This window comes from Onychostoma macrolepis, chromosome 24 (assembly GCF_012432095.1).
Source record: "Onychostoma macrolepis isolate SWU-2019 chromosome 24, ASM1243209v1, whole genome shotgun sequence".
NCBI lineage: Eukaryota > Metazoa > Chordata > Actinopteri > Cypriniformes > Cyprinidae > Onychostoma > Onychostoma macrolepis.
In genome coordinates, this window is record NC_081178.1 from 26,849,556 (window position 1) to 26,875,894 (window position 26,339).

General features: G+C 37.0%; 1 protein-coding gene across 3 annotated transcripts in view; it reads right to left on the reverse strand.

Annotated features, from left to right (window-relative positions):
* Positions 1–2,245: 2,245 nt before the first annotated feature.
* The window catches only part of lancl2 (LanC lantibiotic synthetase component C-like 2 (bacterial)), a 32,239-nt gene continuing 8,145 nt past the window's right edge, over positions 2,246–26,339 (reverse strand). For 2 of the 3 annotated variants that reach the window (XM_058765761.1, XM_058765760.1), the window contains exons 4-10: positions 25,786–25,993; positions 23,482–23,629; positions 15,340–15,486; positions 9,589–9,771; positions 7,063–7,239; positions 4,757–4,829; positions 2,246–2,948 (exon numbers count right to left, since the gene is read on the reverse strand). In XM_058765761.1, coding sequence (XP_058621744.1) covers positions 2,872–2,948; positions 4,757–4,829; positions 7,063–7,239; positions 9,589–9,771; positions 15,340–15,486; positions 23,482–23,629; positions 25,786–25,993 — 1,013 coding nt within the window. In that variant the 3' untranslated portion in view covers positions 2,246–2,871. Of the gene's footprint in view, positions 2,949–2,972; positions 3,256–4,756; positions 4,830–7,062; positions 7,240–9,588; positions 9,772–15,339; positions 15,487–23,481; positions 23,630–25,785; positions 25,994–26,339 lie in introns of those variants that run through there. The other variant, XM_058765762.1, reaches the window with a different exon arrangement.

A 26,339-nucleotide genomic window follows, 5' to 3' on the forward strand; every position in this document is an offset into this window, starting at 1 on the left:
TTTTACATAGGGGTGAAATTGGGAGCCTTTTTGCCATTGAGATGACTGAGGAAACAAATGTCCCAATTAACCTGAATTCACCATTATGTGGTTTTATAGAGATGGATGAACTGGGTGGCAATCTAGCTTACATTTTATATACGAGACGTGTTTGTGCTGGCTTGAATAATGGGTCTGAACTGTTACTAACCCTTCACCCAATCTCATGACGCACTGAAGCTGAACTCAGCACTGAACACAATTACACACATTTACATAACGAGCATGCAGCCGGTGACCTCGTCTCACATCACCGCAGGCTTATTTCACACAGCAGAAGGTCAAGAGAAAGACAGGCAGAACACATGCAGCTTTTCCATTGATTTCTGTCATCAGTACTTCACTCTTTCTGTACATTAGAGCAGCTCAGCTTCTCTCTGGTATTCACCTGTTGAAAGTGTTTTAATGAAATGTAATTCTTTAATCACTTTACTTTAAAAGTAGATGGTTCACCCAAAAATGAAAATGTGCTGATAATGTGCACCCTAAGGCCATACAAGATGCGACAGTTTTTCTTCAGTAGAACAGTAAAGAAGATTTTTAGCTGAAACCGTGGTCCTTGGTGATTCATAAAATGCAAGTCAGCATCTTTGAGAATACAAATAAAAGCATATCAGGCAACATTAAATTAATACCCGTAGCTCTTGATGAAATATCGAGGTCTTATGAAACGAAACAGTCTGTGCAAGAAACTGAACATTATATGCAACAAATTGTCATTTTCGGCTGAAATCTCTCTTTATGGAGTCATTCAGATTCCTGGGCAGCACCTGAAGTGGGACATTCACATAGACTCTATTGTGAAAAAGGCCCATCAGAGGTTCCTTCTCCAGCTGAGGAGGTTCAACCTGCCACAGGAGCTGCTGAACCAGTTCTACTCCGCCATCATTGAATCCGTCCTCTGCACGTCAATAACGGTCTGGTTCAGCTCAGCTACCAGATCTGACCTCAGAAGACTACAGAGGGTCCGGACTGCTGAGCGAATCACTGCTACATCCCTCCCCAATTTGTATATTGTTATTCCCTATTTACTTGTTCTATTTTTACTCTTTTATTATGTGTTTTTGTTCTGTCACTAAAGATTGTTCTGTTCTGTCAGTAAAGATCATGTTCCATGAAGATAGTCTCTAAATTTCTTACCGTAAATATATCAAAACTTCATGTTTGATTAGTAATATGCATTGCTAAGAACTTCATTTGAACAACTTTAAAGGTGATTTTCTCAATATTTAGATGTTTTTGCACCCTCAGATTCCAGATTTACAAATAGTTGCATCTCAGCCAAATATTGTCCAACAAATCAATGGAACGATTATTTATTCAGCTTTCAGATGATTTATAAATCTCAATTTAAAAAAATTGACCCTTATGACTGGTTTTGTGCTTCAGGGTCACGTGTGTCATATTCAGAGATCCCTTCAATTTTCAATTGTTCTCTCTTTCAACATCAACAGAGGTTCGAATATCATACAAATGCTTTCTCATGCCATTAATATCTCAATATTCATACCATATTTTTGAGTTTAATCTTTCATGATGTTTTCAGCCTTAGTAAAGCCGTTTTGTAAGCCTAATATTACGGCTATCAGCTGGACTGTATAAACTGAGAGATGATGTACTGATACTGTCATCCCTACACAGCAAAACACAGAGAGACCCGTGCCATGTATGATTGAAACACTTGTTATAGAAAACAGAGTACAGTCATCTCATGTGAGCGTACACCATTAATATAACTCTTCACAAAAACAGCTTATTTTTACATGTGTAAAACCTTGTGACACACAACAATATGTATACTATCCACACATATATACATATGAGGCTAAAGCCATCGGTCACTACACATTAAAGAGCAACAAAGAGTTTGTATTTTGCAATAAATCTGATAGAATTTTAAAGCTGATAAAGCTTTATATCAGCACAAAAATGACAGATTATTGAATGGCAGGCGCTATGAATAATGTTTAGTGTTTATTTCACGCATCAACAGCACAGACCTTATGGCCTACGGCAGATCTTGGGATTAATATCAATTTATCAAAATGAAGACAGATTAAAATGAAGAAATCAGTATTATCAGGTCAGTTCAGATCAGGATCCAGCGCACTACTGCAATCTGACAATATTTTGCTGTGCTACTTACCTGATTACACAGATGTTGCGCTTTCTTTGTGGATTTGTGAAGACTCGTACATCAGCTGAATGATAGCACAGACTTTGAGCAGTTCAGAAAAAGCCCAATTTATTGTGACATTCATAACACATTTTGCCTGAGGAAACAATATTTACCAGAGCAGGTCATTCTTTCTTTCATCAAGACACTTCACAACGGCGACTGGAACGAAACACTGACATACGCACAGTACATACTCGACAACCACACCGTGTTGGATACTGGATTAATTTACCGAAAGGCACACATACACCGACACATTCTGACACGAGCATGTGTTGCCATCCTCATGCAAGACAAAGACAACGCAGACGGGATCTGAACAGCGAACAAACGCTCCAGTGCGCTCCATCGAGGCACTGCTATTAACCCACGAGCATGCAGATGCAAGAAACACTGTTGCGCTGTAAGATATAAAGATATAAACTTAAACTAAACCATATATTAGCATAAAATATTATCCAAAAACCAGCAACATACTGATAAAGACTACAAGCGTTGTCTGAAATTATAGGCTGAAGGTTGGGGTTTTTTGCGTCCATGATGAGGAAGAAACGGGTTTCTTCATTTTAAAGGGTCCGTCCAGAGCGATGTAAGTGTACCGCATGTACAGCTCCTAATGAAGGAGTAAAAGTCTATGCTTCCAAACGCACAGGTCAAAGTTCAAAAGCAGGGAAACGGGAACCCTCAGGCTGGATGACATCTGAGAGATAATGGACGGCTCCTGCCATACCTACAGCAACAAGACAACAACAATCTGGTTAGCTTTGATATTTATAAAAATGAACATCAGTTGAGAATGTGCTCATCCTCAGGCCATCTGAGATCAGGATCTCATGTGTGTTCTGATGCGTGTTTGTCTTCTCCAGATGTTATAAACATCTTAATGCTGGGTGTGTTTCAGCTTTTGTCTTCTCCAGATGTTAACTGATGGACTGGAGTGCTGTGGATGTTTTTATCAGACTCTCATTCTGACGGCACCCATTCACTGCAGAGCATCCATTGCTGAGACACTGATGCAGAGACACATTTCTACAAACCTGATGAAGAAACACACTTGGATGACCTGAGGATGAGGACATGTTCTGCAAACTTTCATTTTTTAGTGATTTTTTATCATTTCAAGCCCAATAGGGTTAGAATAATAAAACAACTGCATGATGCTGATTAATAAGCAGCAGTCTGTTTGTGAAGGCATGTTGGGCTGCGGAGGGGGATGCCGTGTGTTGTGGGAGTATGACCATCACCGACCGCTAACTACAGAGAAAGCAGCGGGAGACTCGAGCGGCCAATCAGAGTGTGACTTTTAATGAGAGTCTGAGAGCAGGAAGCGGGTTGCCATGACAACAGCAAGGTAAAGCAGCAGATAGATCACTATAGATGCCGAGTGGGTAAGTGTGTGAATGTAGACTCTGGAGAGCCTCGGGGACTCAGATGATTGGACAGAAGGTCAAGCAAAAACATCAAGCAGAGCTACATGAACACCATCAAGTTGTGAAAACAAATGGATTTTGGCTTTCTGCTATTATATTTTTGGTCTTTTGCCACTTTTTATTGTGGAAAGACGACGGCGGAGAAATATAAGGAGAGAGAGGAATCGGGAAATGTTGCGAGCCAGAACTTATACAGCAGCACAATACGTCGAAGCACATGTGCTGAATATTTTTGGCCTTTTGATGTTCACTAAAGAACAGAGTTTCGAGCCGATTAGGATTAGGAAATGTTGCGAATCAGATTCAACCCACATTGCTCACATGAGAACCACAGCTCAATACTACTGCTTATTCCAACTTAGATATAATGCTTAAATAGTATCGCTTTAATGAATAAAGGTTTTGCTTTAATAAGTTTTAGCAGCAAGCTGCAAAGAAAATTACAATCTTATTTATTTTTGAAGGATAAGAAAAAAAAAAACTACTGTTCCAAAGTTTTTTATTTTTTGAAAGAAATGTATATTTCTTTTCAGCAAAGACACATTAAATTGATCAAGTGTCAGTAAATGTATTTATAATGTGACAAAATATTTCTATTTCCATACAATTACATAGAAAACAGCTATTTGAAATACTCATAATATTTCACAATGTTACTGTTTTTACTGTATTTTTGACCAAATAAATACAGCCTTGGTGAGCAGAAGACACTATTTACCAACCCCAAACCTTTGTATATAAAAGACTGCATAATTACACAATATGCACTGGTTTAAATAAGCTAGACAAAATGAACAAAACTGATCTGTGTGTCTCTTATTTCGCCCCAGAGAACGAGAGAAACTGATTATTATCCAGAGTACTTTAATGAAGAGAACAGGCTGGAAACACTACATGACTGGCCTTTGTTAGAAACTAAATAAACCACGTTACAACCAAAGATGAACACGTGAGCTTCAGTACAGCTCTGTAACCGCAGACATGATTATTTCATTCATTTAATGAGTGAAGTTTTAATGTAATATTAAATTTAACTCATTGCTTTTCGAGAATATTGAAGAGTACAGTTTGAAGATGTTTTATCAATGAAACATGATGATCAATTTACCTTCAAAAAGGGAATAAGGCCGGTCAGGAATACGGCAGCCGTGGGTCCCGTAGTCTAGACACCATTCAGCAAACTAGAAACAAACAAAATAAAATTAATAACAAAAAAATTATAATAATTTGAAACACAAAGTACAAGCTTTATCATAAAAGTGAAGTGTGGAAAGTGTGCCTGTCCATGCACAGCCCTAAAGCATGTCCAGATCCTCAATCTCAGAAGAGAATAAGATGAGTGAAGAGCACGAATCAGTTGTTCTAACAGGGACATTTCTGCTTCACTTTTTCATAAAAGCATCAGAAAGAAAGAAAGAAAGAACGAACCCCAATTCCAGAGAAGCTGGGACGTTTTGTAAAATGCAAAAAATCAAGAATCTGTGATTTGTTCATTCTCTTTAACTTATTTAATTGACAAAAGTACAAAGAAAAGGTTTCCGAAGTTTTCACTGACCAACGTAAATGTATTTTGTAAATATGAACAAATTTAGTTTTTGACGGCTGCAACACATTCCAAAAAAGTTGGGACGGAGGCAAAATAAAAGTGAAGAGATTATATTACGTTAAACTGTTTTGAAACCGTTCACAGTAAGCAGGTGGACTGGTGATAGGTGAGGGTTTCATGTTTGGGTATAAAACGAGCATCTCAGTCTTTGCAAGCAAAGCTGGATCGTGGCTCATCACTTTGCGCCAAATTTCACGAGAGAAGTGTCAAACAAATTAAAAATCACATTTCGCAATGCAAAACTGCAAAGAATTTAGGTATTTCACCAAGTACCATACATAATACTGTGAAAAGACTCAGGGAATCCGGAGAAATCACGGTTACATGTAGGGCAAGACAGGAAAGCTCAGTTGAATGAGCTTGACCTTTGACCCCTCCGATGGCATTGCATAAGAAACCGTCACGCTGAGGTGTTAAATATAGCCACATGGGCTCAGGAGTACTTCAGAAAACCACAGTCTGCTGCTGCATCAAGAAATGCAACTTGATTATCTGTTACTCTAAGAGAAAGCTACACATCAGTTCTATGCAGCGATGCTGCGGGGTTCTCTGGGCCAGAGTCATCTCAGATAGTCAGAGACACAGTGGACATGTGTGCCGTGCTCAGATGAGTCCACATTTCAACTTGTTTCTGGGAAAAATGGATTTCGAGTTCTCAGTCCCAAAGACCAAAGGGACCATCCGGACTTTCATCAGCGACAGAAGCAAAAGCAAACGTCTGTCATGGTACATGAGTGCAGCAGAGCACACAGCATGGGTGACTGGCATATGTGCGGAGGTACTACTGACATGGAGGCACATACTGGGATTGTACAGAGACGTATACTGCCATCAAGATGATGTCTTTCACGGGAAGTCCTTGGCTATTAGATCAAGACAATGCCAGCTCTCGTTCTGCATGTGCTACAGCAGCGTGCTACCGGCCTGCCTTCAGTCCAGATCTGACATAAACTATCTGCAAAGTTGTGAAGCCGACAGTGCACAATAAATAAAGTTATTGTCTATCAAAAAAAAAAAAAAAATTACGTATTAATGTATTCTGTTATGGCTGTACGTCACAAAGTAACACATTAGCATAATGTCCGCCCATGGGCTGTCATTCGCGCTGTACGCGGTAGACCAATCACAAAGGACTGCGCCATCTGACCAATCACAGCAGCGAGGGCTCACGGAAGGGAGGGGTTTAGAGAGACTGATTCTTTGAACTGCTTCGCACGAGTCATTTACGAACCATTTAGAAATGAGGAAAAATTAAATCTATTTTTTGAGAAAACTAAAGTGTTTCTTGACCTTGCATGCATGCAAACCTGTTTTAGGAGACTCGTAAGACAATATTAGCAACCTTAAAAATGGCATAATAGGGTCACTTTAAATAAAACTTAAAAACAATGAAGAAATCACAGATTCTTGATCGCACTGCATTTTACAAAACGTCCCAACTTCTCTGGAATTGGGATAGATAGATAGATAGATAGATTCATGTCACATAACTTGTCTGATTGATTAAATTATTAATCAGAATGCGATACAAGCAATTTGATTATTTCAACTGAAACAATACATTTTAACTGATTCACAGCCTTAATAAACATACAAATATTTTTCAAATACATAGACATTCCACAGATCAAGCTGCTGGAGGCCTGGATCAGAGGTGAACTGTGCTGTTCATCTAGAAAGGCTCATGCAGACCTTGCTTTGTTTCCATGACGTCAGGTTTAATGACACGCAGAGCTGATGAACGTGACCGTCTCTACTGTATATCTACTGTACACAGGGCTGAGCAGCGAGGGAGTGTGGCGCTGTACCTTGCAGGCACGATACAGGTATTTCTTGTCCTGTGTGGCGTGGTAGAGCGAGAGGAAGGCGTATCCGTTCCCCGCCGAGCCGTGACAGAGTCCATAACCCTTCCTCAGTAAACCTCTCTGCCAGATCAGCTCTCCACACTCCGCCGCGTCTCGCAGGTACTTCTCATCCCTGAAGACCTGAGACACAACAGCACACGCATTACACGCGTCTGATCTCCTGAGAACCAGTGACCAATCATGCTTATCATCTAATTATAGTAACTACATCATTACAGTCGAATGCGATACTTACAGACTGTGTTGCTATACCTGCTATGTATATTTACTGTCATAACCCTTTATGTGTGTGTGTGTGTGTGTGTGTGTGTGTGTGTGCGCATAATATATTCATCAAGAAATTCAAGAAATGTTTGTTGAGCAGCAAATCAGCATATTATTATGATTTCTGAAGATCATGTGACACTGAAGACTGCAGTAATGATGCTGAAAATACAGCTGCGCATCACAGAAATACATTACAGTTTAACAGATGTTCACATAGAAAACAGCTGTTTTACACTGTAATAATATTTCACTGTTTGTACTGCATTTTTGGTCAAATAAACACAGCGAAGAGGAGACTTCTTTCAGAAACATTAAAATATCTCATCAACCCCAAACTACTGAATGAAATAAAATGTATTAAAATGTATTAACTAGAGCAAAATATATATGATGAATTACACATTTATGTTACATAATAATACATGTTTTATTCGACTTAACTACAAAAACCATCCGTAAGCAGCAATTAGGGGTTTGCTGAGGAAAAACACTTGGTTAATAGTGAATCTGTGTTCCTTAATCTGAAGTGTTACCATTCATTTCTTTGTAGTTTCAATATGAACTTCAGGAAGTGGAATTAAATTTAAATTATATTTAATTCTGCATCCTGTTCCTCATTCAATTTCAACACGTGTGTGTGTGTGTGTGTGTGTGTGTGTGTGAGTGAGAGACAGAGAGAGAGAGAGAGAGTGTGAGTGTGAGTGTGAGTGTGTGTGTGCGTGCGCGTGTGTGCGTGCGTGCGCGTGTGCGTGCGTGCGCGTGTGTGTGTGTGAGTGAGAGAGAGACGGAGAGAGAGAGTGTGTGTGTGTGTGTGTGTGTGTGTGTGTGTGTGTGTGTGCATGCGTGCGTGTGTCTGGACGCAAAAGCAGGTCCTGCCGTCTGTCTTGATTTGTCAGAGCTCTGGTGTAAAAGTTGCTCGAAGAGAAATTCACTTTCCAAATATAACACATGCTCAATTTTCCCTTTCAGTCCTCAGGCGATCCACCAGACAGAGATAGAAGACACAGAACGAGAGAAAGAGAGAGAAACACGACCCACATGTTCATTCTACAGCAGTGTTGGGCAGTAACTAGTTACTAGTACAGACAAGCTTTGAATATGGAAAAGCTTACATTCAGCAGATAGAAATATTGCATTATATTGATTTTGTCAGGAAATAAAGATGATCTGAACACTGTTGTGTAAGTTGTGGCTTTACTTTACTCTGGCATCCCACCCACATCCCTCTGATCAGCATGTGGTATTATATTGTATACATTATTTTACTATAATAAAAAATATTTTTGGAAAATTAAACAGTTTCTTACAAACTTATGTGATTTGATAAAATACATAATGAAATATAATCGTATGTGGGTAACGGAGAAATTACAATTAGCTTCAAGCTATACATGACAATTAATGAGATTAATACAACACTTCTGCTTGAATGCCACTATCGATCACTATTGAGTGTTTGTAATAAAATGTGGATTTTGGTCAAATGATGAGGCAGAAATATGTTGTTAGTAACATTCTAGAAGAATTGTATCTGGAAGATACACAGTTACAACTTCTGTGGGGCGTGAAGAAAAAGTAATGTAACTAGTAGTGTAGCTAATTACTGTTGCCAGAAATATTACTGTTGAAAGGAGTAACTAGTAGTGAGTAATATATTACATTCTTGAGTAACGAGCCCAACACTGTTCTACAGTGATGGAGGGAGAAAAACTCATTAAAAGTGCACTGACTCATAAACATCTTTTTTCTGATTCTATCTGACTACGTATTTAAATGTGACCAAAAACAAATCAAATTCGTAACATTTTTTTAAATATCACTAAGATGCCTGATAAAAAGAAGGTTATGATTAAAAAGCGTGCCTCTGTGAGTGAGCACTAGATGGCAGTGTGGGCTGCTGTATGAAGAAATAAACTCCGTGACCTAAAAACACACAGAACAAACATGACCTTAAGAATGAACAGCAGACAGACGCGAGACACGGAGAGCTGAATCTCTGAATCCCGTCTCACTTCAGCGGCAGATATCTGTCTCCACACTGAGACAATGAGCTGGCTTTTAAACATCATAAAGGAACATAACAGGATTTATGAAAAACAGAGCCCGTGTGTAGAAGTGCAGCTTCTGCTGTAACTCTTGCATGTGTATTGAGATGGTGATTGTGTGTGTGTGTGTGTGTGTGTGTGTGTGTGTGTGACTCACTTTATGAGCCATGATGAGCATATGCAGCACTCCAGGAGCTCCGTGACACCAGTGCACCAGTCTGTCCGTCTCGTTGCTGAGGGATGATGGGTAATTTCCTGACCGGAACTTCTTGTGCCGCACGTAATCCACACTGGGCCGAACCAGCTCATTCAGAACATCCTGATGGACTTTAGCACTCGGCTGCCAAGAAAGAGAACGTTATATTGAATATTTAGTTTTGTCTAGATTGAAGAATCTAATACACATTATTACATGCAAAGAGTTGAATAACCTTCTTTCATGAATCGCTGAATTAAAATGAATTTTGGTATTTTAGGGAGAGATGAAGTTAAAAATATCTGGGTGAAACAACGGTCCTGATATCAGAAAAAAATCCTCATTAAAAACTTAAAGCAATACTAATTTATTTTAATGAATTTAAGCACTTTTGTATATCTTGTATTATTATTTTTTTAGAAAGAAAAAGCAATAAAGCAGCTTTTTTCCCAATTAAATATACAGTATTTGAAAATATTTTGCCATATAATCAAATAATTTGACTTTTTAATGTCATGTTGTAAAACTTCACATGGAGTGACTTCTCAAAAGTCATAATGAAATATGATGAATGAATAATTTATGTTAAAACCATATATAAGCAACATGAATGCAAAGTTTGGATTTGCAAGAACTTGGAAGAGTCTTAAGATTTTATCTAGGATTTTTTTCTATGGCACAGATGTATTTGTATATGCATTTATTTATTTATTTTTGCAAATAGAAAATGCCACAGATTTATGAAAAATGAAATTCGGGAAAAGGCACAGATTGCATTTTCTATGACAGATATTTTGGACGATCAGCACAGCAGCATCGAACCTGTAGCCGCAGATGCATTAAATGGTCCAGTTCAGTTCAGACGACCCGCACACATCAATATTTATGCAATCTCTCTCATTCAGTGTCCACTTACAGCAGTTAGAGAGCGCAGCGCTGTGTCAGAGTCAATTTGAGGACGTTAGGCTTGATGAAGCACTGAAGGCTCCACTGAGCGGCTGCTGTTTGAGTTTTTAAAGTCTCGTCTGCAGCTGAACAGAGAGAGAGCGGCTGGAGAACAGCGGATGCTTCTCGCTCTTAATGAGCCTCTGAATAGAGGTTTGTGTTTTATTGTGGTGTGATTTGAAAATGCCCTTTAGATGCACAGCTGTTACTGATATCACCACACATCTACACAAATATTGACACGCTGTGGTGTGAGAGCGATGATGCTGGCCACCGGACCACGCCCCTCTGCGTCGCCATGACGCACGCTCCCGTTGCCGTGCCAACCGCCAGAGCGCCACAGCCAATCAGCTCGCTGCAGCTCTCCGCTCCTCCGCCAGCAGCTGCAGCGACTGAATTAACACACAGCGCTGAAACAGAGAATGAACTGACTTTAACTGAAAATTGAGTGTTTACTGTTTTGTATTATTACACACTATTTTACCTACTGAACACTGTAAAGCTGCTTTGACACAATCTGTATTGTTAAAAGCGCTATATAATTAAAGCTAAATATAAATATTCATAAGGTGCCTTGACTTAATGTCTAACTCGAATCTGTTTAGTTAAGTAAAGAGCTCTAAACTCAGCCTATAGCCTACATAAATGTTCAATTATACTGTTCAATGTGCTGGATTAGCATTCTGCTACCTGATTAGCCTGCTAACTTTGCCTATATATACCCTAAGTAAATAGTTATGACAGTAATAGTTATAGATTGTAAAAATAAACATTTTTTGTTCTTTGTGCTTTTAGATTAATCTCATGTTTTGCAAGATACGAACTAACTACTAAGCCCACATAAATGTTTAGTTATAACATTCAATGTTTTAGTTTAGCAATCCGGTAGCCAATTAATCTGCTAGCTTAGCTTGTACCCAACACAGATGTTCAATTATACTACACACCATACTAGTTTAGCATTCCGTTAGCCGATTAATCTGTTAGCTTAGCTCATACCCAACACGTTCAATTATACTACTCGACATACTAGCTTAGCATTCCATTAGCCAATTAATGTTAGATTAGCTCATACCCAACACAAATGTTCAATTATACTACTCGACATACTATTTTAGCATTCCATTAGCCGATTAATCTGTTAGCTTAGCCTATACCCAACATAAATGTTCGATTAGCCATTCTAGTTCTAGCTTTCTGTTAGCTGGTTAGCCTGTCAAAATAGCCTATACCCTACGCAAAAGTTCAATTATACTTATTTATACACATTACGTGTTTTTGTTTACGAACGACCTACGCGACTCAATTCAACAGGCAAACCTAATGACACCGGCACCAGCAGGCACATTTTCTTCAGTAAATGTAAGATGTATTTTGTTATTCTTGTGCATTCCACACTGAGGCAGTTCAGACAGCCTGACGCTGTGTTTACTGGAGACTAACATGTTCCTGCGGAGATGACAGATTCCCGAACAGAGGCCTCCTGTCGCTAGAGGCTGGAGAAGAGCAAAAGAGAGCCTTCCTCCTCACACAACACTGAATTACAGCACAAAGAAAGATCTCCCACTGCACCCAAACAAACCCTCCTCTCAGAGAACGCTCTGCTAGTCCTTTTATTCCTGAGCTAGTCATAACCCTGCCGCACTTCACCGCCGTGAAGCTCTATTACCTCAAATTACATCACAATCCTCCGGGGTTTGATTCTAAACAGCCAGCTGTCATTCAGAAACCACTGCGCAAAGTCTCTGTTAGCAGAGAAGATCATTCACTACTGCTGCATGAAACATGAGGCGTTTTAGTGCTTTCCGCCTCCGCTTTTCACTGTATAGTGTGGAAATGGTCCATAACGATGTAGCTTACACAGGAGCCGACTGAATATGGGAATACAAGGCTCCAGGGAAAGCCATTAGAGGAGGCGCTAGCATGAGGATTACCCAACATAGGAAGCTGTGAAGATGCATCCTGGGATGCTTTTTGAAGGAGTACTGACTGGGTTCTCAGGTATGCCAGGCTGCTTCATCACACAAATACCCAAACATCAATATCCAAACATCTTAATGTCTATGCAGTTGCTCTGGAATGGCTTTAAAAGGTTGATTTTTCACTCAAAAATCCATATATTGGACTAAACATTCAATGCAGCCAAGAAGATTTGAAATATTGACACAGATAGTTCAAAATTACTCATTCACACAACAAAGTTACCAACCTTGACCAACACCAACAAGCAAATCATTACTGTCACGCTAGAATCAATAACGATATTATCAGAACATTATCCAAAATAATTTTGAAAAAAATTATGCCGATATGCCTTGCCGATAAGACGAATAACTCACACGTGCTCAGGGTGTGATAGTGATGATAATCAGTCTGTTTTGATTTAAAGGTCAGAAGCTATAGCTTACATGGACGGAAAAAAAAAAAAAAAATCACAAACATGACACTAGTAAATTAAATTTAATAGATACAGATTTATTGATTAATATGTAGTATTTCTTCGAATGGATTATAAAACCTTAAATATAAGGAGCTCTAAAAGATTATTTGAATTTGTACAGCTCTATTGCTTTAGACCATCTATCAATGTTAAATCCACAAATTAAATGTTAAGGTTTCAACTGCATCTTTTTATTGATTTTATTACAATTATTTTCAAGGCTTTCAATGTACTCTCATTTTAATAAAGTTTATTACTTCTAACAAATAAGTTTTTTGCTCAAAACTAACCAAAATTAAAAATAATTTGTTTATAATTTCCACACAGGAGAGACTTGGTGTTGCTTCAAAACAATGGGAAATATATATATATCGGTAATCGGCCAAAATGATTTGAAAAACATCGGCATAAATCGAATATCATGCATCCATAGAATCCACTTTATTAAATATCCAACTTAACTAATATTGACTGATAGATACAGACAAATAAAATAAAAAATCAAAAAATCAAATACTGGGCGATATGTATGTGATATATCACACACTGCTAAAAAAGGACCACTTTAAAGACAATCTGTGCATGCAAAAAGCCTTTTGGAACATTTGAAGCACAATAAAATTATATGATATTTACCACAAAGAATGAATGAATCTTATCTGATATATACCGACAGCATTTTATTTTTCAAATATAGTTATGAATCACTGCTGTCAGATCACCAAATAGCACAAGCTTGCTACTGTATAAATGTCTTTACTCTTCAATTTTGAGAGTAAATAAAAGTTGTGTTTTGTTTTTTAAATAAGTATTTTTTTTTAACTAAAGCTAAAAGCTTTTTCAGCTTGATTCTTTGCTTGGGGTCACAATTTGGATTACAGATCTGCATCTTTAAACACTGATGTAATTAAGACTTCACTAACGGGGTTCAATATTAAAACTTAATTACCCTCAATGAAGCGCTGTTATCTGTCTCACAGAGGGCAGAAGGGTGCTGAGTCTGCATTAAAGTCAGCTTCCTAAAAATGTGTGGCCCTCAAATCTGGGCTAAACGCCCGGCATCCGTCCAGCGCAGGCCCTCGTCGCCACTAATTCAGTTTACAGATCAACATCTTAAAGTTCAAGATAAATTATTCATCACCTCTGTGGACCTCTAATCAATCTTACAGCTGACTGCTGTTCACTTTAGCTAATATATGAACAGAGTACAAGAGCAGGCAGCTATTTTAAAGGAAGGAAAAAATGAACTATTTCCACCCGCAGTTTTTCAATGCCTCTTGCAGTCGGTTATGCTTGAATAGATGACTGAACACTGCATCCATCAAATTTAATTGAAAACGTATTATGTGTTACAGAAAACGCTGCCTGATGGAAAAGTGAGGTGGCTGGGGGACACATTTGAGTGCATCTACAGCTGCACAATCAACTATTTTCAAGAAAAGAAACTAATGGAACAAAGCCTTCAGACAAAAAAGAAACTCTGGTTTGTTTTCTGGAAGGTTTGAAAACATCTTGATGGATTTGTTTCAGCTTTTGTCTTCTCCAGATGTTAACTGATGGACTGGAGTGCTGTGGATTATTGTGATGTTTTTATCAGACTCTCATTCTGACGGCACCCATTCACTGCAGAGCATCCATTGCTGAGACACTGATGCAGAGACACATTTCTACAAACCTGATGAAGAAACACACTCATCCTGATCTCGGATGAACTGAGGACGAGCACATTTTTTATTTTATTCCTTTATTCCTATTCCTTTAAGCAAAAGCAGGTTCTATAAAATATGCATTCATTTGTTGCACATTATGCTTAAAAATTATTTAATTAAGAATAACAACCAAGATACCAGCAAGCTCAGCAAATTAGAAGCAGCATACAACAATCCCTTTGCAATCAAACATGCATCTGTGGATCAATCTGCTTAAAACTCATCATGTCCAGCTGTAATTAGTGATAGGCCTAGAGATTAGTTTAAAGGAATATTATTCATCATACACGCACATCTGTGATGGGTTATGATTCTCAACTGCTGCACAAAGACTTCAGAAACCTTAGATTGACAGGACAAGAGTGGACACAAGATGAATGCTCTTAATTAACAATCAGTTAACATAACATCAAATTAATAGATGCTTCACTGCCAGGTACAACAGGCCTATAAACAAGGATAAGAATTATAATGAACTTAACGATTTTAGTTCGGATTCTTTAATGCTTCCATCAATGACTCTTGTACTACCTTTGTTGGAAAAACATTACGTTTGAAGAAATGCAATTCCTAGTGAAGTATTATAAACACACACACACAGAGATGATTCAGTCTTACCTGCATGAGCATGCAGTAAATGCCTGCCAGACCATGAGCTGCTCCCACATACTGTTTCTTATGCCACTCGTACAGCAGCGGGCAGCGCTCGGCTTTCTTCTCCTCTTTAGACAAGTTCTTCCCTGACTCCAGAATAGCAGTCACCACCTTGGAACAAGAGAGAGCACATTGGGATCAGATAACAGTCTTGTTATGGATCAAAGTGTTGGTCGCTTTCCAGAAATCAGCAGGTTTATTTGCAGGGTTCAGCAAAGGTTAAAGAACGGATTCAAATATGCTGTCAGCAAACACAAAGTAACCAAATGACTGCACTGCAGCAACGCCACAGTGAAACATCACAGAACTATTAGAAAGGCTGCAAATGTCACATTTATGCTAGCAATGACTATCATTAGGAGAAACCATGTATCCAGGAAAACCATGAACTGCTGCATGGAAAAGAATCGTGCATGGATTCTCCTTAATTTTTTTACACCTTTATTAGAAGTATACTGTTCAATGTATTGTATGTAATGTGTACGGTATATGTAATGTGCATTAACATGAAATGTATTATGTTTACAAAAGTTTACAAAAACTTGCATCAAAGATCCAAATCAAAAAGCCAAATCGCAAAACCAGACAAAAAAAAAAAAAGTTTAACCCCCAAAAAACAAAGCTGCAAAAACCCTAACGAAACAAAACCCCAAAACAAAAGCTAAAGCCTAAATCAAAAACCTAACAAAAATAACCCCTAAATCAGAAAACAAACAAAATAAACAAAACCCAATAAAGCCCTAAATCAAAAACTCACATAAACAAAAACAAACAAACATACCCATTAAAAGGTTTTAGCTGTGTCTGGCAGACGTGTCTGTATGAAATGTGGAAATGAAATGCAATGTGAATCTCCTTCTCTGCAGTTCAGAGACAGACTCATGCACTGCCCACTACAGCACTCATACAGCACAGAAAGATCAAGCCATGAAAGAGCTGCGTCATCTGGAGAAATAAATGTGCCTAGTCACGAAGCAGAAGACGACAGATCAACGAGGAAGTGACAGACAGACTGCAACAGAGAGAAGAGACAGCCGTTACAAGCAGGAAAGAACAGATTCAAAGCCCGATCCCAAGTAATCGCATGATCTGCAATTGATTTTTTTTTTTTGGATCACTTTTTATTTATTTTTTATTATTATGCAAGTAAAGAATGTGACAATGTTTACATGTGCCAAATATAGAATCACATGGACAAACAAACATATCTACTGACAGCCAACATTACAAGTCCGTTCTGATTAGCTCCTGTATTTGCATTCATATGTGTGTGTGTGTGTGTGTGTGTGTGTGTGTGTGTGTGTGTGTGTGTGTGTGTGTGTGTGTGTGTGTGTGTGTGTGTGTGTCATTGTGTCGAGGGGTGGGGGAGGAAGCATTCAACTGAAATAGTATTTTAACAGATTAATAACAGATATAAGTAGTATAACATAAAAAAAAAAATAAGACAACAAATGTTATTAGCAACAATAATAATAATAATAATAATAATGATTTCATTAAGACTGGGAAAGGGTGGAGGACAATGAAGAGGGCAAGTAATAATAATAATAATATTAATAATAATAGTATTAAATTATAAATTAAAAAAATGTTTATTAATAATAATAATAATAACAACAACTGACTAAAAATGTTTAATAAAGTGACTTGTAATTGCGACCCTAACTTGATTGTGGATATATCGCCTAGTAAACAAAGTGATGGAGAGTCTGGGATGTGACACCCCACAGTAATTGGGGTACAATACCAAAGGGCATGAACATGTATCCGGGTTATTTTGGGTGCAATGTGAACATGTTTCTGAAGTGAATCCCATTTTAAACAATTTCTGTCCGGTCAAGTGAAATCTGTGAAGTACCTTATACTGTATAAATTGTAAATTGGCATTTTTTGTCATAAAGTAGATATTTTTGCAGATTTGTGTCCAGAAATCGGCATCAGGAGCAATAGATAGGCCTGATTCCCGCTTAGCATGTGGTAAACTTAATGTGTTGTCTGATTTTAATATTATTCTGTATATTTTGGAAAGTAGTTTTTTTGAGGACGATATATTAATTAACTCTGAGATTGAAGGTGAGAGTTCTAGATTAACGGTTCGAATGTTGATTTTAGATTGGATAGATGATTTGATTTGTAGATATTCCAAAAAACTATTACTCCCGATGCCGTATTCCTGGACCAAATATGAAAATGAGGCCAGATTATTACTATGAAAGATGTGTTGGATTTGTGTGATGCCCTTTTCTGACCATGCGTGTAAATTAAGTGGCTTTTTATTAACTGTATAATCTGGATTATTCCAAATGGAGGTGTATTTAGATGGAGCCAGAGGAGTGTTTGTGATTTGGTGAAATCTCCACCAGGCCGTCAGAGCTGCTGCTATAGTTGGTGCTTTAAAACAGGAGTGTTTTTTGATTGTCTGACTGTAGAATGGTGAATCAGAAATTCGAATATCCTTACAAATTGTTTGCTCAATATCTAGCCATATGTTTTCTGATGGGTTTGGGTGAGTCCATTTGTATATCTGCTGAAGCTGATTAGCCAGAGAGTAGTGGTAGAAATGTGGTGCTTCCTTGTGTTTTTGTTTTCTGCAGAGTAGATAATAGACAGTAAAATTTGGTAATAATTGAGTCTAAAGATTTAAACCAGGCGAGGGTGGGTTGTGTTGGGATCATTGAGAATAAGTAGTTTAGTTTAGGGAGTATAGTCATTTTAATTACCGATATTCTGCCGATAATGGATAATGGTAAATTCATCCAGCGTTGAAGATCATCATTTATTGTTTTGAGTAATGGGGCGAAATTAAGACTAACCAGCTCTGACAGCCTGGGGGAAATATTAATGCCTAAATATGTGATGTGATTGGTGCATAGAGGGATAGGTGATGTCTGGGATGTCACATCCAAGCTATTGTGATTTCATGAAAGAATAGGTTTACTCCAGTTGACTGAATATTCAGAAATATGAGAAAATGAATCAATAAGTTTAATTGTTTCTTGTAATGATGATGAGGGATTTTGTAACTATAGTAATATGTCATCTGCATAAAGACTGATTGTGTGCTGTATGTTTAGTGTTTGGACTTCTTTAATGTAGCTGTTTTGGCGGATGGCTGCTGCTAACGGTTCGATGAAAACGGTGAATAATGAGGGAGAGAGTGGGCATCCTTGTCTAGTCCCGCGGTGCAGTGTGAAGCTGCGTGATGTTAGTCCATTAGTGATGACAGTGGCTGAAGGTGATGTATATAGAATTTTAATCCAATTAATGAATGACTCCCCAAAACCAAACCTCTCTAATGTGGAAAACAGGAATCAAACGCTTTTTCTGCCTCCAGGGTGGCTATGATGGCTTTTGCTTTTTGAATTGAAGAATAGTACATTAAGTTGAATAGTCTGCGTGTATTGGTGGACGCTAGTCTACCTTTAATGAAACCGGTTTGATCTGGGTGTATTATAGATGGTATGGGCTAATACTTTGGCGATGATTTTAATGTCAGCATTGATCAGAGAAACGGGACGGTAGCTTGATGGTAATTCTGGATCTTTATTGGGTTTGAGAAGAAGTGAAATTGTGGCTGTATTCATATTAGCTGGGAGTCACTTAACATTCTGATGAAGAGTCGTGATAAAGTGGACCAAAAGTGTTTGTAAAACTCAGCGGGGAATCCATCAGGACCTGGTGCTTTATTATCAGGCATGTGCTGTAATAAGTTTGAGTTGTGTGATGGGTGATGGGTGTTTCTTTGGTGTTCATTCAGTTGTGGCAGATTGAGAAATGAGTTGATTCGGGTCTTTTTCTGACGAGTATAATTTGCTATAAAAATTTTGAAAAATTTAGTTAATTTCTTCTGGTGAGTTGGTGGATTTTCCTGCTGGGTCTGAAATTGTTGCTTTTTCCTTGTTTTGTTTGATTTGCCAAATATTTACCAGATTTATTACTATGATGAAATTCTTCTTGTCTGAGCCTATAAATCAGGAATTGAGTATGTTTATTGATTATTGCATTTAATTTTAATTTGTATTCTCTTAATTTATTGGTAACACTTTACAATAAGGTTCATTAGTTAAACATTAGTTAATGTATTAACTAACATGAACTAACCATGAGCAATACATTTGTTACTGTATTTACTAATCTTCGCTAACGTTAGTTAGTAAAAATACAGATGTTCATTGTTAGTTCACAGTGCATTAACTAATGTTAACAAGATTTTAATAATGTATTAGTAAATGTTGAAATTAACATTAACAAAGATTAATAAACGCTGTATAAGTGCAGTTTATTATTAGTTAATGTTAACTAATGTAGTTAACTAATGAACCTTATTGTAAAGTGTTACCAATTTATTTTGTGTTTCTTCTGTTGGGTTATTTATATTGATGTCTTGAAGTTGTTTAATTTTCTGTTCCAATTCGGTTTCTTGTTCTTTTTCCTTCTTTTTATTTTTTATTTTCCCTCTTAGTACTGCTTTTCCTGTTTCCCACAGAAGAGAGGGAGACGATCCAGGGCTGTCATTCATTTCTAGAAAGAATGCCCACTCTCTTTTAAAATTATTGTCAAAATCTGGGTCTTTCAGAAGAGATATGTTAAAACACCATCTGGTAGCAGGTTTATGAGGTTCACTTCTATTCCATTTCAATGTTACTGGAGCATGGTCTGGTGAGAAAGAAATCAATACAGGAGTCTGAGTGATGGACTGGTGAGAAAAACAAGTATTCTTTAGCATTTGGGCGTAAAATATCGGCACCCATTTATTTCAAAATGATATTTCCCCCCCATTTTAAATTCTTATTATCCAATGAAAGGTTAGATTAGTGTGATTTTTAAAAAATAAAAGATCAAAAGGATTAACAATGCAGATTGATTTTCTCAGCCTTCTTTGATCATATTTACCAAGGGTGCCGATATTTTTGGCCATGACTGTATATATTTTGCTCTATTTGTGTTTAAGTTATTTATAATAAGTGAACTTTACTGTGAAGTGCACTGATGTTAGACTCATTTTGAACAATAAAGTTGTATTGTTAAATGTTTTAATTCCCTGCCTCCATTACATAGTTTGTCACATACTTATAAATGTTTGATCACCACATTTGAGTTATTGCAAAAATATGTATTTATGTATATAAATTCTGTTATATAAACAGAATTTATATACATAAACACATTTTTTTGCAATAACTCAAATGTTATATATACACACTGTAATCTATATACAGTACCAGTCAAAAGTTTGGACACACTAATGGGAAGTGTGTCCAAACTTTTGACTATACTGTACTATAATATAGCCTACACATAAAGAATATCGGCCGATATATCAATATCGGTCTTCTTTTACTCCCTAATATCGGTATCGCATCGGCACCCCTTCACTACAGATCATCCATTGCTGAGTAAGTGATGCAATTAAACATTTCTCCTTCACCAGCCCTCCAATGTCTGTACAAATCACATAAAAACCTTTCATCTCAACCACCTCAAAGCTAGAGTTATATTTTTACCAAAACATTCAGAAATAGTCAGTGACTGATTCTAAAAAGCAAATGCTCCTATTGAAGTAAATAAAGAATAATTTCTTCAGATCAGGGCTGTTAAAGAAACGAGAAAGTGAAGATGCATAAAAAGCAGGAGAGAGCAATGATATTCAGGGTGTTGCCTGCTGAGATGAAGACTGGATGTCAAAGGAGCATCTGAAGCTGCCATCAAACTATCTATTTCCATATGCAATAAAATCCACTGCAGTCAACAAAATTGTATTAGATTGCATAAAGTCAAGTTTAGTTAACGAATGCCAAGAAGTTATAAGCCATATAACATGAGTACGAGTTCTGCTGTACTCAATATCACCATGTAGGCACTGTAATAATAAATAAAGGTAATTCAACATACTTTAAGATATGTTTTCATATATGTATTACATAGTAGTATAATTAGATAATAAATAATAAATACATATAACTATCTATTTAAGTTTCATTCATATGGTTTATATTAAATATCAATCGGACACTTGATAGCTTTTTGCACATAAGCAAACAAATTCTAAAATATTGTAGATACCTAAACATTTGATTTTTTCCCCAAAAATAATATTTTTAATTTTTCCCAAATTCCATGTGTTCATTTTAAATTTTCTGGATTTCATTTTAATGGTTTCATTAAATATTGCATGATTTTGATTTTGTCAAATTCCATGGCATTACCCGTTACACAATAAATCCCATTATTTATGATTGTGGAAATAATAAGTCCCTAATATTGTGTATAAGCCAACTTATTTTAGTTAAAAATCAATTGTTGTATGTTTGTTCATTTGATTATCAACTAGCCACTGTGCAGAATTGACAATATTTTTTACAGTTTTATTACAGTATGATACTGCAAACTCACACTGCAGCACATCTATTAGTTTACTATGGTATATCTGAGTCCTGGTCTCTGTCATCTCTCTATGCTGGGAAGAGATGGATATGAGGAGGAGAATGTGTGTACTGAATTATTTGAGTGTGACTGCAGCACAGATTTCACAGATCCAGGAACAGGGTGTCCGGTGCCGGACCACAGAAACAGAGCAGCGGATCCGTCCTGATCACACCACAGACTCCTTTAATAACCATAAATCCTCCTCGTGTCAGATTCAAGACAGAGGCAGCTTTAATGTTTCATAATTACTGTAGCAAATGCACCACACAAACGCATTAATCTCCTTCATCTCGCGCCTCTCATCTGCCCACATACACTGAGAAACTGGACACCGGCCAGCGAATGAAGACTATAATGTATGACGTACAGTAAAGCAGCCCACGAGAGGCTAAACATTTACAGTGTGGGTCAGAGGTTTAATGCATCTGCTGCAGACACACAAACACACTCCAGAGATGTGAGCGAACAGAGGAACAACAGGAAATTTTATCAATGGATGCATTGTAAAAAAAAGATTTTACTGGTTATTATACTTCATGTTAGCGGTGTGCGATCTCAACATTTTCTGGGATTTTATCGATAACGATAATCAGATGATATTTTGCTGAGTGTGTTATTGTGCTGGTGTCTGCCGTGGACAGCTAAATACTAAAGTTTTTGATATTCTTCATATTCTGTGTGATGGTCAGTTCATACTGATAGAAATGAATCTTGTCCAATCAGTTTAAACTGATTTTTACATTTTATGGGCATTTTTACCTTTATAAAGCCATTTCTCTAAAAGGGTGCATTATCTTTTGAGTCAAATTCTTACATTTAATCGGTGAATTAGAATAAGACGACATTTAGGCTGTTACCAAGCAAATGAAATCAACACAGAAGCTGCATCTGAAGAAGTGTTTAGATGCGTTTACTTGCTGTTTAATGCAGGACATGAATGCATTTAACCTGCAGTTACAAATGCATAAATAATGTTTTGATATATTAAACATAAAACATTGAATACTGATATTTGAAATTATTTAGATAATAAAAGCTACTTTGATTGTAAAATTAAAACCGCCAGCAGGTGGCGGCAAGTCACTGTTAATAAGTGAGTCATCGCGATTGAACCGAATCATTTAAACGGTTGATTCATTCAGGAACAAAACACCGGTGCACAGAAACGCAAAACAGTGCTGTGGCTGTTTGGAGTGTTTTTTTTGTTGGCGAAACAGCGCAAAAACAGGCAATATGGTGTCTAAAATGTAAGTCTCTTAATTAACTTATTGATTTTTTACAACAGTTCAAAATACAAGATCACATTTATAATCATGGTAATATTTGGAGAAAAACGGCACTCTTCGTATGAAATTGATTAACTACATGAAGTGGTATAAATATATACATTTTCTGTCTCCAGGTCTTGAATTTGTGATCATTTTAAATGTATTTTAATAGACTGAATCATGCAGTGAAAGAACGCACTCTAATATACGTTCAATAGACTTCACGTAATGTAAGCGTGCGCTCTGTAGGGGTGTTTTGAATGGTTTTTGCAAAATACTCGATAATGTCAAAATCGCACATCGTTAAAACAACAATTACGATATTATCGCAGAGGATATATATCGCACTCCCCTACTTCATGTGCATGTCTGAACACAGACAAATGTTGATTGTGAATAGCATGACATGCACCTTGGCGATGGTGTCGTCGTCCACCGTGTCCGGCCCGATCTCTTTGTTGACGTACAGCAGGGCATAGAGATATCCGGCTCGTCCGTACAGAAGCTCATCTGGAACATCAGAGTCGGGACTGAGCACTGAGCGCTGGAGCTGGAGCAATCTGAACCAACAGAGGAGAACAAGATCAAACCAAACGAGAAGGAGAAGACATGTTATAATCTCTTTGTACAATACTGACTGCAACAAACGGAACGGAAAAACAATAAAAGTTCGCCAAACACTTTGTACATCATGGGTGTTAAAATGCAACAGCCGTTATGTTTCCAGATGTTGCTACAATAGGACCTTAAAAATAATGGAAGTCATCTAAAATATCTAGATTAGTTTTCTATTATTCTGACATTTAAATATTTTCATAAATATCAGACAGTGTATACATGCATTTAATTTTCACAAGACTTAAAGAAGAATGTATTCATTTTATTTAATCTTTTTTAAATTCTATTCATTTAATTTTATTTGTTTTTCAAAAGTTTAATATGTATTTTAACTTATATGAAGTATGAAATGGTCAGATGATTTGAGTCAATGATAATGTAATCCTGATTACATAAACCGTTAAAATGGTACATTTGTGTAAACAACATTCCAGCAATCATTTCTGATTAAATTCACAAAATTTTAAAGATTAATGGCAGATAAATTGTAGAATGTGTTTTGTTCCTTGTCTCAGCAATCAGTACTGAATCACACATTTTTTACAGATTTTATATATATATATATATATATATATATATAGTATCTTCTGTTGACCAAAGCTGCGTTTATTTGATTAAAAATACAGTACGAAAAAAAAAAAGTGAAATATTATTACAATGTAAAACAGCTGTTTTCTAAGTGAATATCTGTTAAACTGTAATTTATTTCTGTGATCAAAGCTGAATTTTCAGCATCATTACTCCAGTCTTCAATTTTTCAGGATCCACAGATGATCAGAAAGTTCAAAAGAACAGCATTTATTTGAATTAGAAATCTTTTGTAACTTTATAAATGTCTTTACTGTCACGTTTGATCGATTTAATGCATCCGTGATAAATAAATGTATTAATTTATTTAAAACAAAAATCTTACTGGACCCAAACTTGCATGGTAGTATTTACATCTGCATTATATGAAGCACCCTACTCTCTGGTTTAATCTATTCTAGACATTAAAAACACACACATATCAGTTTAATTTAATTAGAACATGGTTTTGTTTAACTTAATCCCGTGTTTGAACAGCACAGTGAGGGCAGTGCTGGATGAGGGTTTACAGGAGAGGTAATCAGACTCATGCTGGGAGCTGCAGTGGAGCAGACGATCTATCAGACGAATGAGTACAGAGAGCACAGCACGCCGCTGAATAACACACGCATGAGAGCGAGAGCGTCTCACTACAACACACACGTTTGTTTCTCACACAGAAACGCCTCAAACTCTAGTGCCTTTGGGTTCCTCAGTGACCGACGACAATTTCTAGAAATAATAGTGGCTAATATAATACAATTTACTGACAGCAAATCAAATGTAGACAATTTGATCAAATGAGACACTGATTTTTAGAGCTGTCAATTTAATGCATTCATTATTTTTGTAAATACCTAGGGCTGTTTAGCAATTAATTTTTTTTAATCTAATTAATCAATTTGGACTGAGAAATTTCCCCCCAAAAGACCATTAAAAGTCATTGTGTTAAATGAGAAAAGCATTAAACAAACAGTACAAACAGCAGCTTTAGAAAGAAACATTTTGATTCAACATTGTATAAATAATGATAATAAATGGGCATTGATGTTTTTTAATGAATATTGAAATATGAAAAGATTAAAAAAAATAAAATAAAAAATTATACACTAAATATGAAACTAAAAGCACCAGTAGGTGGCAGCAAAGTCACTGTTTTAATGAGCAAGTCATTGAATCATTCATTTAACAGATTCGTTCAAATGGCAGATTCATTCATTTACATTTACATTTAGTAATTTAGCAGCAGACGCTTTTATCCAAAGCGACTTGCAAATGAGGAAAATGGAAGCAATCAAAATCAACAAGAGAGCAATAATATGCAAGTGCTATAACAAGTCTCAGTTAGCTTAACGCAGTACACGTAGCAAAGGTTTTTTTTTTTTAATTCTATAATAAATAATAAGAAAACCGATAGAATAGAAAAAGCAGAAACCCCAGCTAGCTTTCCCAAACACACTTCCAGAGAGCAGGCAGTGAAAGCAACCAGAGATATCCAAAGAGCAAAGAGAGAGTTTGAAACGCTTCTTACTTCGTCAGGCACTCCTGGGACTCGGTCTCGTTTTTTAAGTGATGATGAACGACTGCGCCTACGGCTAGGGGCCCGGCGTCTCCGCACAGGAAGGTGACGCGCCGTCCGTTCAGGTTCCTCAGCGTGCGTTTGACGTAATCCAGAGCCCGCTGCAGATGTGAGGCCTCCTGAGTCACTCGATACAGCTGCAGGTACAGCAGGGATACGCCTGCCAAAGACAATCACCTTTCAAAGCATTGGGACTCCTGCATTTAACCCTACTGCAGCATATTCAAAACATCTAACAAAATCAACTTTACTATTCATTATTTTCCATTTATTCATATTGGACTAGCAATTTTCTTGGCATATTTGGAAAATTTTTGATTTTAAACTGCCTAAATACAAATAAAATAAAGCCCAATTTTCTATAAGTTAACACGTGTGTGTGTGTGTGTTTGTACTTAATTAAAGTGCCCCTATCATGTATTTCTGAAGATGATCTTTCATGCCGTGTGTAACAGCTCTAAGTGAATGAAAACATCCTGCAAAGCTTTAAATCTGAAAGAGCACCG